At 40.0% G+C, this 17,600-nt stretch overlaps 1 protein-coding gene across 1 annotated transcript in view; it reads left to right on the forward strand.

The window, feature by feature from the left end:
* The window catches only part of LOC116529531 (cytochrome P450 4Z1), a 53,804-nt gene that overhangs the window by 24,063 nt on the left and 12,141 nt on the right, over positions 1 to 17,600 (forward strand). Inside the window, 2 exon segments of the mRNA XM_032247495.1 lie at positions 3,002 to 3,105; positions 9,925 to 10,115. Of these exon segments, the coding sequence (XP_032103386.1) occupies positions 3,002 to 3,105; positions 9,925 to 10,115 (295 nt within the window).

A 17,600-nucleotide genomic window follows, 5' to 3' on the forward strand; every position in this document is an offset into this window, starting at 1 on the left:
TAGAAGGAGGTTTGCCTTTTTTTCCTTTTATTTCCAGAATCACCCATGGCTCCTGTGCTATAATGGCCGTTTGAGCCACTGGAGCCGACGTTTGAGCCCCAGGACCCATCAGTCCTGCTGGACCGTCTGTGAGACTGGTCCTGAGCCCAGTGACCTCCATCTCTGGGGGCAGTTCCATCTCCAGTGATCTCTGCCACAGGCTGGACAGGGTTGAGATGGCTTCCTCTTGCTGCCTGGGCATTCCTTCTTAAAATGCCTTGGCCTGCCACACCGATGGCAACCAGCAGATGCACCTCAGGGATCCTGGACTTTGCAAGCCTCCAAAGCTGCTGCTAGAGCCTCTGTCCTTCTCCTGAGCATTCTCTCTTTCTATTTAGGGCCTCCTCTTAGTCCCTATTATAAAAGACCGAAGTGGCCACCTCCAGGAGGTTCTCTAAGGTGCTATCTGGTCCTACAGCTTGCTTCTGTACTTTCCTCCTAACAGCGGGAGCTACCTGTGTAATAAACTTGTCCTTCAGGATGATCTGTCTCTCAACTGAATTAGGAAATAAGGAGGCGTGTTCTATCAGTGCCTCTCTCAGCTGTTCCATGAAGGCTACAGGATTCTTACCTGGCTTTTGGTCTATTACAGACAGTTTAGAGTAATTGAAAGGTTTGGTCCTGGTCTTCTGTAAGCCTTCTAAAATGCATATTAAAAAGTGCTTTTTTTTTTTTCATTTATCTTCTGAGTTATTCAGTTCCAATTAGGGTTGTTTATCAGAATTGCTTCCCTCTCAATTGGGAATGGTGTTTTTGCTATTTCTTCACTTTCTGTATCTGCTTTCTTCCCTTTTGCTGGATTATAGGAGACATATTGCTCATCTCCGAAATTGTCTGCTGCTTGCAGAGCTGCCTGCTTTTTAGCTGCTGTAAGAGTCTGGTTTAGGAGCAACATAACATCCCCCCATGTGAGGTGAAATTCCTGAGTTAAATTTTGGAAAACTTCTATATACCTATCGGGGTCTTTAGAAAATTGGCCTATTGCCCAAGGTCCTGCAATGAGAAGGGAACTTGAAGGGGCCTCAAATAAGGGGGATCCTCAGATGGTTTCCCTGGAGGTTACCGCTCTAATTTGGGGAAACTCTTCTTGGACCTGCCTGATATGATTGTTAAAACATCTGGGTTGATCTTGGAATGTTTGCAAAGCTTTAGTAAAAATGCCTTCTTGTTGAAGTGCTGAGGCTGAAGAAGTTCCAGTGTTTCAGAGTGCGCTCCAGAAGGCGCCAGCTGAAGATAATCTGTTACTCATCTAGAAAAAGGAGTGAGAATTATTTTGGTCTCCGTTTTTTCCATATGATCCAGGGTGGAAGAGAAGACAGGGAAGCATCCTTCTGGCTGTTTTCTGTCCCTGGTTCTTGGATCCCAGCACCCTGTTAAATGTGCCACCCATCATTGAAGTCCTCCAAGCCATGAAACTGTTTGAACTAAGTGATGCTTTACCCACACAATCTTGCTTATCTACCTTGTGTATTTCCCCTTTTGACTTCCTAAACCTGTGTGATCTACCTGGCTCCCCCAAAAAATGGATCTTTGGAGGGACTGTGTCATTTTTGCACAAGGCTCCTTTAATGGGGGCAATGTGCCAAATTGCCTGCTATTGCGGCCCATACTAAATCATTTATCCTTAGAAAAATGGTTGGAGTTAACTTCCAAACTTAAAATTCCCTTACTAAGTACCATTTTATTTATTTATTTGTTTATTTATTTATTTTGAGGTGGAGTCTTGCTCTGTCACCAGGCTGGAGTGCAGTGGTGCGATCTCGGCTCACTGCAATTTCCACCTACCAGATTCAAGTGACTCTCCTGCCTCAGCCTCCTGAGTAGCTGGGATTACAGGCATGTGCCACCACCACACCCAGCTAATTTTTGTATTTTTAGTACAGATGAGGTTTTACCATGTTGGCCAGGATGGTCTGTATCTCCTGACTTCATGATCCGCCTGCCTCAGCCTCCCGAAGTGCTGGGATTACAGGCGTGAGCCACCGCGTCCCTCCCTAAGTACCATTTTAATAGGAAACAAACAAGGTGTCTTAAAAGAATGGTAGGAACTGAGTGGCTGTTTTCCTGCTGATGGGACAATATTGAGAATAAAATTTGGCTGCGGAAGACATTTTACTCCTAACTGCTAACAGCAGAACTTTCCTGTTCACAGAAGTAGCTTAGAGCCTAGTTTCCAGTAGGAAAGGCACAAAAAGGAAACATTGGAAAGCTGCAATGCACTGCAGAGAACCAACAATGTGTGCTATGGAGAGGATTTCTATTTCCACTAGCCATTTATCAGTTTCAGGAGCCTTTTGGCAGTCTTCATGGTTTTCCAGACATAGAATTTTACCATCTAGAAAGAGAGACAGTTTGATTTCTTATCTTCCTATCTGGATGCCTTTTATTTCTTTCTCTTGCCTGATTGCTCTGGCTAGCATTTCCAGTGCTATGTCGAATAGGAGTGGTGAGAGTAGGCTTCCTCGTCTTGTTCCAGTTCTTAAGGGGAATACTTTCAGTCTTCCTCCACCACTGAATTTGACCACCGGTCTCCACCATGAGATATGACATCTCATCTTCTTTTCCTTCAAACCAAATCCTAGGTTGTAGAAATTAAGCTTAGGTATTGGTAACAGTACCCTACATCACGAACAAATTTTACAACATTTGAATTCATTTTATGTACCAAGCACCTCTAAGCATTTATGTCAATCACCTCCAACCTTGACAAAACCCTGCGTAGTACATTTGAACATCCTTATTTGAAGGAAGCAAAATTGTGGTTCAAAAGGTGAAGTACCTGTAGGTCAGGGATGGGATGATTTTAAAGAAAGACAGCTGGTGGTGCTGTCCCTTACCAACTCAGAAAGGTGGGGGGGCGGGGCAGGGGTTACTTATAGAGCACCAGCTTCTCAGAACTACATTTGGCTTTGATTGACTTTTCAGTAACTGTGATAATAAAAAAGATAATTTTTCCACCTAGAGAAAGTAATCCAGGACCGGAAAGAGTCTCTTAAGGATGAGCTAAAACAAGATACTATTCAGAAGAGATACCAGGATTTTCTGGACATTATTTTGAGTGCCACAGTAAGTCTTCCAAACTTCTGAACACATTCAACTCAATAATTAAATAATAAAGAAATAGGCCAGGTGCAATGACTCACACCTATAATCCAGCACTTTGGGAGGCCAAGTTGGGCAGATCACTTGAGGTCAGGAGTTTGAGACCAGCGTGGCCAACATAGTGAAACCTGGTCTCTACAGAAAATAAAAACTTATCTGGGCCTGGTGGTGCATGCCTAGAGTCCTAGCTACTCGGGAAGCTGAGGTAGGAGAATTGCTTGAACCCGGGAGGTGGTAGAGCAAGACCCCGTCTCAAAAAATAAATAAATAAGTGCAATTAAAATAACAAATAAATAAATTAGAAAAACGTACTTATTTGATAATTGATGTATATTGAACTTCCCTTGTAAAGATTTGCCTCCTTGTCCTCCCAGGGCTTTCTCTCATTTCTCCAATGTCACATTTTAATTATGTGGGAACCTGTATGTCTTTTCCCAAGGCCACAAGCGACTGAAACCTTCTTCCTCAACGTGTGGTCTATAGACCAGCAGCATTGGTAAAACCTGGGAGCTGGTTAGAAATGCAGAGTCTCAGGCTCCATCTCAGACCTAGTGGGTTAGAATCTTCATTTCAACACATCCCTAGGTGATTCATTTGCAATTAGAGTTTGCAAAACTCCATCATCAAAGACTAGGATCATATTTTGTCCCCATTTCCCTAGTGACCAGTGCAGTGCTTGGTGACTGGCTCATGAGGTGTCCATGGGATGTTAATGAGAAAAGTGAAGGACTTGGGAATTGACAGTCACTCAGTATATGACAACTCTTGTCACACACCAGGCTAGCAATCCTGTAAGGATAAAATTAGATTACATGTGTAAAGATCCTGGCATGTAGTAAGAAAAACAATATTTTTATTTTATTTTGTATTTATTATATATTTTAATACCTATTTATTCATGATTTTTGTTTATGTACCAAGCACCTTCAACCCTTACCATAACAACCTGTGAGGTGTTTATAAATATCTTTATTTAAAGAAGAGAAACTGTGGCCCAAAAAGTGAAGTCAACTGCTCACTGTAACATACCTAAAACTAGCAAAGCCAGGATTTAAGACAGTTCTGCCTCAGTCCAAATCCCAAGCTATTTCCATTGTACCAGACAGCACCATGTGAACATAATTTCCGTCGTCATCTCCAAGTGTTCAATAAATATTTGCTGAATTTAATTGTACTGAATTATTTGAGGGAGCAAAAATAAATACTCCGTGAACTCAACTTTCATTGTGTTGACTACTTTTATCATGTGAAACATGAGTCTTCCTAAACCAAGACTACTAAGAACAAGACACTGCAAAATGAGGTGGAGTTGGAAATGAAATAAAATCTCCAGAACTAATGACTTGTTAAAAAAAAAAAAAAAAGCCATTTAATTTTCTGCTGAGCATGGTGGCTCATACTTGTAATCCAGCAACTCAAGAGACAGAGGCAGGAGGATCACTTGAGGCCAGGAGTTTGAGACAAGCCTGGACAACACAGCAAGACCTCCCATCTCTATAAAAAAAATTAAAAATTATCCATATGTGGTGGCAGTGCCTGTAGCTCTAGCTACGCGGGAGGCTGAGGTGAAAGGATCATGTGAACAGGAATTCAAAGCTGATCACGCCACTGCACTCCAGTCTGTGTGACAGAGCAAGACATCCCCTCTAAAAATAATAGTAATAAAATTAAACAACATTTTCTGATTAGAAAAAGAGTACACATTGTTTTTTATTTTTAGTTCATATCTTTATTTCTTTTTGATTTCCAACTCTTAAGTTCAGGGGTACATGTACAGGATGTGCAGCTTTGTTGCATAGGTAGATGTGCCATTGTGGTTTGCTGCACAGATCATCCCATTATCTAGATATTAAGCCCAGCATTCATTAGCTATTATTATTATTATTATTTTTTTTTTTTTTCTACTTGGTTTTTTTTACTGAGTCTTACTCTGTCACCCAGACTGGAGTGCAGTGGCGCAATCTCGGCTCACTGCAACCTCCCCCTCCTGGGTTCAAGCAATTCTCCTGCCTCAGCCTCCCAAGTAGCAGGGACTACAGGCATGGGTCACCACCATGCTTGACTAATTTTTGTATTTTTAGTAGAGATGGGGTTTCGCCATGCTGGCCAGGCTGGCCTCAAGCTCCTGACCTCAGAGATGATCCACCTGCCCCAGCCTCCCAAACTGCTGGGATGACAGGCATGAACCACCTTGCCTGGCCTCATCAGCTGTTCTTGATGCTCTCCCTCCTCACAGCCCCTACCCTCCAACAGGCCCCAGGTGTGTTGTTCCTGCACCATGTGTCCGTGTGTTCTCATCATTCAGCTCCTACTTATAAGTCAGAACATGTGGCATTTGGTTTTCTGTCCCTGTGTTAGTTTGCTGAGGATAATGGTTTCTAACTCCATCCATGTCCCTGCAAAGGACATAATCTTGTTCCTTTTTATGTCTGCGTGATATTCCATAGTGTATATGTACCACATTTTCTTTATCCAGTCTATTATTGATGGGCATTTGGGTTGATTCCATGTCTTTGCTGTTGTGAATAGTGCTGCAGTGAACATATGTGTGAATGTATCTTTATAATAGAATGATTTGTATTCCTTTGGGAATATTCCCAGTAATGGGAGCATTGGGTCAAATGGTATTCCTGCCTCTAGGTCTTTGAGGAATCACTAGACTGTCTTCCACAATAGTTGAACTAATGTATGCTCCCACCAGCAGTGTAAAAGCATTCCTTCTTCTCCACAATTTCCCCAGCATCCGTTGTTTTTTGAATTTTAACAGCCATTCTGACTGGCATGAGATGGTATCATATTGTGATATTGACTTGCATTTCTCTAATGGTTAGTAATGTTGAGTTTTTCATATGTTTGCTGGCCACATGAATGTCTTCCTTTGAGAAATATCTATTCATGTCCTTTGCCCACTTTTTAATGGTTTTTTTTTTTTTCGTATAACTTTAAGTTCCATGTAGATGCTGAATATTAGACCTTGTCAGATGGATGGATTGCAAACATTTTCACTATTCTGTAGGTTGTGTATTCACTCTAATGATAGTTTATTTTGCTGTGCAGGGAATCTCTTTAGTTTAATTAGATCCCATTCATCAATTTTTGCTTTCCTTGCAATTGCTTTTGGCTTCCTCATCATGAAATCTTTGCCTATGCCTATGTCCTGAAAGGTATTGCCTAGATTTTTGTCTGGAGTTTTTATAGTTTTGGGTTTTACATTTAAATCTAATCCATCTTAAGTTGATTTTTTCACATAATGTAAGGAAGTTTCCATTTTCTGCATATGGCAAGTCAGTTCTCTCAGCATCATTTATTAAATAGAGAGTCCTTTTTCCATTGCTTGTTATTGTTGACTTGGCTGAAGATCAGATGATTGTAGGTGTGCAGTCTTATTTCTGGGTTCCCTATTCTGTTCCATTGGTCTCTGTGTCTGTTCTTGTACTAGTACCATGCTTTTTTAGTTACTGTAGTCTTGTAGTATAATTTGAAGTTGGGTTGCATGATGCCTCTGGTTTTGGTTGGCTGGTTGTTTTTGTTTGTTTGTCTGGCTTAGGATTGTCTCTGCTATTCAGGTTCTTTCTGTGTTCCATATGAATTTTTTTTTCTTTTTTGAGACTGAGTCTTGTTCTGTAGCCCAGGTTGGAGTACTGTGGCTTGCAAAGCTGAGCCAGGAGCTCAGTGCAAACTCTGCCTCCTGAGTTCAACCAATTCTTGTGTCTCGGCCTCCCAAGTAGCTGGGATTAGAGGCACTAGCCACCACACTTGGCTAATTTTTATATTTATAGTAGAGACACAGGGTTTCACCATGTTGGCCAGGCTGGTCTTATACTCCTGATCTCAGGTGATTCTCCCACCTCAGCCTTCCAAATTGCTGGGATTACAGGCATGAGCCACTGCATCTGGCCCTGTATGATTTTTTAAAGTTGTTCTAATTATATGAAGAAAGTCAATAGTAATTTAATGGGAATAGCATTTAATCTATAAAATGCTTTAGGTAATACGGCCATTTTCATAATATTGATTCTTCCTATCCATCAGCATGGAACGTTTTCCCACTTGTTTGAGTCATCTCAGATTTCTTTGAGCAGTGGTTTGTAGTTCTCTTGAAGAGGTCCTTCACTTTCCCTGTTAGATATATTTCTAGATATTCTATTCTTTTGTGGCAGCTGTGAATGGGAGTTCATTCATGATTTGACTCTTGGCTTGCCTGTTATTAGTGGAAAATAGTACACATTAATTGTTAAACAAAATTAAATAGACAGTAAAGGAAATTAAAAATGCCTGCAATATCTCATTTGGTAATACTCCTATTTTCCTTCAATGTTTTGTCTATTCAACCTGTATATCTTCAATTAGTATTGTCTCACATATACATATGTAATACATTTCTAATACTGCTCTTTTCACCTAACATTAAATCATGAGCCTCCCCCTATTATTAAGAAGTTATTCAAGCTACAAAGGAATAAAATACCTAGGAATACAACTAACAAGGATGTGAAGGACCTTTTCAAGGAGAACTGCAAACCACTGCTCAAGGAAATAAAAGAGGAAAGAAGCAAATGGAAAAACATTCCATGATCATGGTTAGGAAGAATCAATGTTGTGAAAATGGTCATATTTCCACTGAATTTATAGATTCAATGCTATCCCCATCAAGCTACCATTGACTTTCCTCACAGAATTAAAAAAAAAAAACTTAAATTTCATATGGAACCAAAAAGGAGCCCACATAGCCAAAACAATCCTAAGCAAAAGAACAAAGCTGGAAGCATCATGCTACCTGACGTCAACCTATACTACAAGTTTACAGTAATCAAAACAGCATGGTACTAGTACCAAAACAGAGTTATAGACCAATGGAACAGAACAGAGACCTCAGAAATAATGCCACACATCTACAACCATCTGATCTTTGACAAACCTGACAAAAACAAGCAAAGGAGAAAGGATTCCCTATTTAATAAATGGTGCTGGGAAAACTGCCTAGCCATATGCAGAAAACTGAAACTAGATCCCTTCCTTACACCTTATACAAAAATTAACTCAATATGGGTTAAAGATTTAAATGTAAGACCTAAAACCAAAAAACCCTAGAAGACAACCTGGGCAATACCATTCAGGACATAGGCATGGGCAAGGACTTCATGACTAAAACACCAAAAGCAATGGCAACAGAAGCCAAAATAGACAAGGGGTCTAATTAAAGAGCTTCTGTACAGCAAAATAAACTATCATCAGAGTGAACAGGCAACCTACAGAATGGAAGAGAAATTTTGCAATCTATCCATCTGACAAAGGGCTAATATCCAGAATCTACAAAGAACTTAAACAAATTTACAAGAAAAAAAACAAACAACCCCATCAAGTGGGCAAAGGATATGAGCAGACTTCTCAAAAGAAGACATTTATGCAGCCAACACACATATGAAGAAAAGCTCATCGTCACTGGTCATTAGAGAAATGCAAATCAAAACCACAATGAGATATGATCTCACACCAGTTACAATGGCAATCATTAAAAAGTCAGGAGAAAGATTCTGGAGAGGATGTGGATAAATAAGAACGCTTTTACACTGTTGTTGGGAGTGCAAATTAGTTCAACCATTGTGGAAGACAGTGTGGCAAATTTGCAAGGATCTAGAACTAGAAATACCATTTGACCCAGTAATCCCATTACTGGGTATATACCCAAAGGATTATAACTCATTCTATTATAAAGATATGTTTACTGTGCACATATATGTTTACTGTGGCACTGTTTACAATAGCAAAGACTTGGAACCAACCCAAATGTCCATCAATGATGGACTGGATAAAGAAAATGTGGCACATATACATCATGGAATACTATGCAGCCATAAAAAAAGGATGAGTTTATGTCATTTGCAGGAACATGGAGGAAGCTGGAAACCATTCTCAGCAAACTAACACAAGAACAGAAAACCAAACACTGCATGTTCTCACTCATAAATGGAAGTTGAACAATGAGAACACATGGACACGGGGAGGGGAACATCACACACCAGGGCCTGTCGGGAGATAGGGGGTAAGGGAGGGACAGTACTTGCAGAAATACCTAATATAGATGCAGGGTGATAAATGCAGCAAACCACCATGGCACATGTACAAGTATGTAACAAACCTGCAAGTTCTGCTCATGTACCCCAGATCTTAAAGTATAATTTTTTTTAAAAAAAAGGACCAATTAAAAAGCCAATACTGTCAGGGGTCAGCATTAATTAAATGTTAAAATGCAAAAAAAAAAGAAGTTTTTCAAAAATATAATTTTAGTTACTATATAATGTCCCTTTTTTTGTTTTTTTGTTTTGTTTTGTTTTTTTGACTACCTACCACTAAAATAATGTACCATTTTATGAGTGGTCCGTAATTTATTTTACTTTTCCCTATTGTTGGCCACTTACAGTCTTTCCTTCTTTTGACTATGGTATTAAACATTCTTGTACATAAATCTCTTGTGCAATTTTTAAACATTTTCTTAGCATTTATTCCTTTAAGTAGAATTAATAAATTTAAAAATATGAACATCCATAGGACTCTTGATTTATTCTGCCAGTTGAATTCTGTTGAGTCATAGATTTTTTTTTTTTACAATGCCTGGTGTTCTATTAAGGCTTGAAAAAAGTAAAGTAGAAAAATATATGCCAAATTAGGCATATTAATTTTGATTTTAAAACATTAATCTTTTTCTCTATTATCATTGCTACAATTGAAAAAAATAATAATCCATAGCCAACTTTGGATAAAGATCATAACTGTATTTTTTAGAGCGAAAACAGCAAAGACTTCTCTGAAGCAGATCTCCAGGCTGAAGTGAAAACGTTCATGGTTGCAGGACATGACACCACATCCAGTGCTATCTCCTGGATTCTTTACTGCTTGGCAAGCCACCCTGAGCACCAGCAGAAATGCCAAGATGAAATCAGGGAACCCCTAGGGGATGGGTCTCCTATTACCTGGTAAGATTTGTATTCCTATTTCACCCTGAATTTTCTCCTTATACATTTGATTATTTCCCTCTTCTGGTATCAATGAGTTATAGTGCATTGAGATAGTCTGTATGCATTTGGAAGGGTAAGGATGTAGACTAGAATCCTATGTTGTTTTAAAGATTATCACTAATTTTTATATAGAAAAACGTTGTGTTAATCAGGCATTATTCAGTCTGCCCCATTTTATTACTTTTCTCACTTCAGGCAATGGTACAGTTGCAGAAGGAATAGTCTGCCTAGTTATGGAAGGCAGGAATACAACAAACCCCTCTCTTTCTCCAAGAATGTAAATGGACTTCTCAGGACTCCAGCTTTTACCACCATAGATTGCCCAAGTAAGATGTTCAATCACTTGACGTGAAAGAGAATTCACACCCCTTTTGTTTTTTATCACCATCTCTGAACTTTAAACACTGCTCCCTCCACCCCCGCAATTATGATTAACGAGCTTTTGGGTTTCATGGTGTTAATAAAACCAAACTGATCGTGTTTCTAAAACTTTTAAAATTGTGAAACATAGGACACATTAGAAAAGTACAAGGAACAATTGTACAGCTTAAAATGTTGTCTAACAAACACCCACATACTTCCGACCCTTGTTTAAAAGAAAAATTGCACATTAACAGCACTGCTAAAAACCTTGTCCCTGCTTCCCCATCACCAAACCCCCTCTCGTTCTCCAAGATGTAAATGTTTTCCTGACCTTAATAACATTCATTCTTTGTTTTCGTTTATATTTTTGTTGCCTACGCATGCAACTTTAAATACTAGAGTTTAGTTTATCTTCTGTTTGAAATACATATGAATAAAAATCATATATTTTTGTTTGATTTCTTTTGCACAGGATTCACTCATTTTTTAGAGGAGCTGCTTTTTGGTCATTTTCTTTGCTCTGTGGAATTCCATTATGTATAAATCATGAATTATATATCCATTCTAGTGTTGATACACATCTAGGCTAGTCTCAGGTTTTGTTTTGGTTTTGCTATTACAATAGCTCCCTCTTATCTGTGGTTTCACTTTCCATGATTTCAGTACCCACGGTCAACTGGGGTTCAAAAATATTAAATGAAAAATGCCATAAATAAACAATTTATAAGTTTTAAATTGATGCCATTCTGAGTAGCATGATGAAATCTCCTGCCATCTCATTCTGTCCCAACCAGGATGTGAAGCATTTCTTTATTCAGTGTATCCACAATGTATATGCTACCTGCCAGTTGGTCATTTCATAGCCATCTCGGTTATCAAATCAGTTGTCATGGTATCACAGTGCTTGTGTTCAAGTAGCTCTTATTTTACTTAATAATGGCCTCAAAGCACAAACAGCATCTATGCTGGTGTACTGTTATAAATTGTTCTATTTAATTATTAGTTATTGTTATTAATCTCTTACTGTGCCTAATTTATAAATTAGACTTTATCATAAGTATTTATGTATATGAAAAAACAGTATATAAAAGGTTCGGTACTATCCATGGTTTCAAGCATCCACTGGGGTTTTGGAACGTATCCCTCACAGATAAGTGGGGACTACTGTATAAATAATGCTTTTAAAAACAACCATCCAGTCCCGGAATTTTCTTTGTTGGAAGACTTTTTGTTTCTGAGTCAATCTCACTACTCATATTGGTCTGTTTAGGTTTTCTATTTCTTCCCAATTCAACCTGGGTAGGTTGAATGTGTCCAGGAATTCATCCATTTCCTCTAGGTTTGCTACTTTGTTAGTGTATAGTTGTTCATAATAGTCTCTAATGACCTTTTGTTTTTCTGTGGTATCAGTTGAATGTCTTCTTTTTCATTTTGATCTTATTTGGGTCTTCTCTCTTTTTCCCTTTGTTAATCTAATAAGTGGTGTATTGATTTTACTTACCTTTTCAAAAACCAACTTTCATTTTGTTGATTTTTACGTTGTTCTTTTAGCATCTATTTCATTTAGTTCTGCTCTGATCTTTATTATTTCTTTCCTTCTACTAATTTAGAGTTTGGTTTGTTCTAGTTTTTCTAGTTCCCAGAAGTGTCTCATTAGATTGCTTATTTGAAATCTTTCTACTTTTTTGCTGTAGGCATTTATTACTATAATTTCCATCTCAGCACTGCTTTTGCTGTATGTCATAGGTTTTGGTATGTTGTGTTTCAATTTTCTTTGTTTCAAGAAATTTTTTTATTTTCTTTTTAATTTCTTTCTTGACCCAGTTGTTGTTCAGAAGAATGTTGTTTAATTTCCATGTATTTGTACAGTTTTCAAAGTTCCTCTTATTACTGAATGCTTATTTTAGTCCTTTGTGGTCTGAAAGATACTTCGTATGATTTCAACTTCTTTAAAATGTGTTGAGACTTGTTTTGTATCCTAACACATAGTCTATCCTGAAAAATATTCCATGTGCTGTTAAGAAAAATATGTATTCTGTAGCTTTGGACAAAATTTTCTGTAAATGTCTGGAAGGTCCATTTAGTCTAATGTGCAATTTAAATCCAATGTTTCTATATAAATTAATAAATTTATAAAGCGACCTGTCTGAAGCTGAGAGTGAGGCGCTGAAGTCTCCAACTGCTACTGTATTAAATTGTATCTCTTTAGATCTAACAATATTTGCTTTATATATCTGGGTCCTCCAATGTTGGATGCATACATGCTCAGAGTGTTATAGCCTCTTGCCAAACTGATCCCTTTATCATTATATAATGACCTTCTGTGTATTTTTTTTTACTGGTTTTTACTTTTTCCTCTGATATAAGCATAGATCCTCCTACTCATTTTTGGTTTCTGTTTGCATGGAATATCTCTTTCCAATCCTTTACTTTCAGTCTATATGTGTCTTTTTAGGTGAGATGAGCTTCTTGTATACAGCATATAGTTGGGTCATGTTTTTTAATCCATTCAGCAGTGTATACCTTTTACGTGGAAATTTTTTTTTTTTAGACAGAATTTTGCTCTTATTTCCCAGGCTAGAGTGCAATGGCGCAATCTCAGCTCACTGCAACCTCTGCCTCCTGGGTTCAAGCGATTCTCCTGCCTCAGCCTCCTGAGTAGCTGGGATTACAGGCGCCCATCACTATGCCTGATTTTTTGTACTTTTATTAGAGACGGGATTTCACCACATTGGCCAGGTCGGTCTTGAACTCCTGACCTCAGATGATCCACCTGCCTTAGCCTCCCAAAGTTCTGGGGTTATAAGCATGAGCCACCACACCCAGCCTTAAGTGGAAAATTTAATTCAATACATTCAAGGTTATTACTGACAGCATATGCCCTTCATTTTATTAATTGATTTCTAGTTGTTTTGTATATCCTTTGTTCTTTTCTTTCTCTCATTGTTTATCATTGTGGTTAGGTTGTATTCTGCAGTGGTAACATTTGAGCTTTTTCTCTTTCTTGTTTGTGTGTTAGTTCTAGCAGTGGTCTTTATATTTTCAAGTATTTTCATTATGGCAGTTATCACTCTTTTACTTCTAGGTGTAGGACTCCCTTGAGCATTTCTTATAGTTTAAGCCCAGTGGTGATTAATTCCCTCAGCTTTTGCTTATTTCTCCTTCATTTATTAAGGATAACTTTGCTTGGAATAGTATCCTTGACTAACCATTGTTTTCTTTCAGCACTCTGAATGTATTCTCTCCTGGCCTGTAAGGTTTCTGTTGAGAAATCTGTTGATTTACCTCCAATAGGAGGTTCACTTATAAGTGACTAGACACTGTTCTCTTGCTGTTTTTAGCATTTTCTCTTCATCTGAGGCTTTTGACAGTTTGATTATAATATGCTGTAGAGAAGACCTTTTGAATGTATCTATTTAGCGATTTTTAAGCTTCCAGTATGTGGACATGCAAATCTCTCACTAGACTTATGAAGCTGTCATTTATTATTTTATTAAATGAGTTTTCTAACCCTTTTATTTTCTCTGCACCCACTGGGACACCAAAAATTTGAATATTTGGTCCTTTTTTTTTTTTTTTTTTTGAGACGGAGTTTCGCTCTCGTTACCCAGGCTGGAGTGCAATGGCGCGATCTCGGCTCACTGCAAACTCCGCCTCCTGGGTTCAGGCAATTCTCCTACCTCAGTCTCCTGAGTAGCTGGGATTACAGGCACGCGCCACCATGCCCAGCTAATTTTTGTATTTTTAGTAGAGACGGGGTTTCACCATGTTGACCAGGATGGTCTCGATCTCTTGACCTCGTGATCCACCCGCCTCGGCCTCCCAATATTTGGTCATTTTATGGTGTATTATATGTCACATAGGCTCTGCTTATTCTTTTTTCTAAAAAATTGTCCACCTGGGTTATTTCAAAAGGTAATTTCAATGTCTGAGATTCTTTTCTCTGCTTGACATTGAAGCTTTCAAATGTATTTTGTATTTCATTCAATGAATTTTCAGTTCTAGAATTTTTGTTTGGTTCGTTTTTTTCTTTTCTTTTTTTTTTTTTAAGAGACACAGTCTCACTTTGTTACCCAGGCTGGCATGTAATGGCATGATCATAGTACACTGAAGCATGAAACTCCTAGGCTCAAGCAATCATCCTGTTTCAGCCTTCCAAGTAGCTGGGATTACAGGCATATCCACCATGCCTGGCTAATTTTTTTTTTTTTAATAGATATAGGATCTCACAATGTCGTCCAAGCTGGCCTTGAACTGTTGGCCTCAAGCAATCTTTCTGCCTCAGCCTCTCATTTTCTTGTATCTCACCTGTCTCATCATGCTTCCTTTTTATTTATTTTTCTGAGAAAGAGTTTTGCTCTTTTTTCCCATGCTGGAGTGCAATGGCACCATCTCAGCTCATTGCATTCTCTGCCTCCCAAGTTCAAGAAATTCTCCTGCCTCAGACTTTTGAGTGGCTGGGATTACAGGCACATGCCACCACACCCAGATAATTTTTTTATTTTTAGTAGAGACAGGGTTTCACCACGTTGGCCAAGCTGGTCTCAAACTCCTGACCTCAGGTGATCTGCCTGCCTCTGCCTCCCAAAGTGCTGGATTACAGGCATGAGGCACCATGCCCAGCCTCACCCAGCTTCTTTGGTATCAATATTTTGAATTCTTTCTCCAGGATTTTGTAAGTCTGTTTTTGATTGGGACCTGTTGCTCAAGAATTATTGTGTTGTTTTGGAGGTGTCATATTTCCTTGCTTTCAATGTTTCCTATGTTCTCACACTGGTATTTGTGCATCTGGTGTAACAGTTGCTTCTTCCAACATTTTGAATTTGCTTTCATAGGCGAGGACTTTCCCTGAAAATGTATGTATAGTGTTGATTGGGTAGGATGCTTTGGCTCTGATTCTGGGCATGTGCAGTAGTGTAATCGCTGTGATTTTTTTCAACTGTAAGCAGCATCATTGTTGTCTGTGATTTACTCAGTGGCTTAGGATGTGGTTGTTAGTGGTGAAGTTTTGCTGGGTGCTGGGATGCTACATGGGCCAGTCTTTGGGTCCCAGCAGTGGCTGCAGTGGGCTGAGCATGCATGTTCTTGGGCACCAGGGTGATATATACTTGCACCAGTGTTAGCTGCTCCAGCCAGGCCAATTCTTTGGCTTCCAGGTAGCTTCCCGGGGTTCTGGAAATGGCAGTGGTGGGCCAGGTGGGTGGCTGGGTTCTTGAGCCCCTGGGCATCAGGCATGTGGGACAACCCTCTGGGTCCTAAGCAGTCCACACTGGTATTGGTGATGGCTGTGAAGGGCTGAGCAGGCCAGTCCCCAGGCCCACAGTTGGCACATGTGGGTAAGTGCCAGCTGTGATGGTAGCAGCAGGTTGAGTGAGCCCAACCTCAGACCCCAGGAGAAGTGCTCAGGTGCCAGTGATAGACTGGGCAAGGCAGTCTGTAGCACCCTAGACTGCATGCTCAGGTACTGGGAGGATGGAGCCAAGCTGAGCATATCTGCCCTCAGACCCCCCAGTAGTGTATGCAGGTGCTGGCTATGGTAGGCAGGGACAGGGTGATCCCCAGGCTGCTAGCAGAGTGCTCAGATGAGGATGGCAGCAGCTGTGCTATGGCCCTGCTACTGGAGAGGGAGAGGCTGCTTTCATTTGGAGCAGCCATAAGCAAAAGGCTTTTGGGGGGTAGGGCTGGCTCATACTTTGCTAGCACCTTGGCCCTTGCAGCAGCCCACAGTAGCTACAGTTACAGGCAGTGGAATTTGTCCTCAAGGGGCATGAAAATGTGTGCCCACCCATCTGCTGGGGGTGATAAGGTCACTGGCAGTGGCTCCCACCTTGGCCCCGGCAGCAGCAGCATTAGCAGCTATGGTAAGGAATGTCACTGGGGCTTCAGGGGTGTGGAGATGTAGAGGCTGTAGAACCCTGGGGCAAGACACAGTCCGATGGGGGCTGGGCTGTCCAAATGGTGCCACACTGCAGCTGCTGAGGACTCAGGGGTTTGTGGGACCCAGTGTGAGCGCTCTCTCTGGAGTAATGTCTTCATGTAATCTCCAGGCAGTGCCCTACGTTAGTCTCAGGGCCTGCAAAGGTTAGTGGGCTCTTCCATAGCTAGTATTGTAAGAGTCCATGGTGCGAGTGTGGATCACTGGAGGTCTCTCACTTACTCTTTTCCCATATTAAGGAGTTTCTCCAGACTCCCAGTTGATCCCCGCCAAACAGGCTGCCTCACTTCCCTCTCCTTCCTTGCTTTTGGTGCTTTCCATCACTTCTCTGTTGAATTCCATTGTTCTCCCTTAGATGATCCATTTGAAGTGTAATTATCTATTTCCTATGTTGGTTCCTGTCTATGGAAGAGGTGAGTACCAGATGCCTCTAGTCATCCATCTTAGAACTTCCTCCCTATTGTATACGTTTTTACAATTTCCAATTACCTGCTGAAATTTTCAATCATGTTTTTTTTATCTCCTTATACTGAGTAAGAAAACTATTTTAAAATTCTCATGATTCCAATATTGGAAACTCCTGTGGATATTATTTTACTGTGTGTTGTATCTGCTGGATTGTTGTGGGGTTTTTTCGTTTGTTTTTTGTTTTAGAGACAGAGTCTTGCTCTGTCGCCCAGGCTGGAGTGCAGTGGTGCGATCTCGGCTCACTGCCACCTCCACCTCCTGGATTCAAGTGATTCTCCTGCCTTAACCTCCCAAGTAGCTGGGGCTACAGGTGTGTGCCACCACACCCTGCTAAATTTTTTGTATTTTTTTAGTAGAAACGAGGTTTCGCTGTGTTACCCAGGATAGTCTCAATCTCCTGACCTCATGATCCGCCTGCCTCGGCCTCCCAAAGTGCTGGGATTACAGGCATCAGCCACGGCGCCTGGCCGTTTTGTTTTCTTGTTTGTTTTTCATGTCAACCAGCCTCATTTTTTACCTGGGAGCATTTTACTTTGTACCAGACAGGGTTTTAACCAAACTGCTTGTAAGCTTAGGCTGGTTTGTAAGCTTCTTCCAGAGAGAATTTATACAGTATTTATTTATGCCAGGTGTCTGTAATCATGCAATTCAGAATCCTCTTAATCCAGATATTTGGA

This window comes from Sapajus apella, unplaced genomic scaffold (genome assembly GCF_009761245.1).
Source record: "Sapajus apella isolate SASKATOON/1434 unplaced genomic scaffold, GSC_monkey_1.0 scaffold62, whole genome shotgun sequence".
NCBI classification, from domain to species: Eukaryota; Metazoa; Chordata; class Mammalia; order Primates; family Cebidae; genus Sapajus; species Sapajus apella.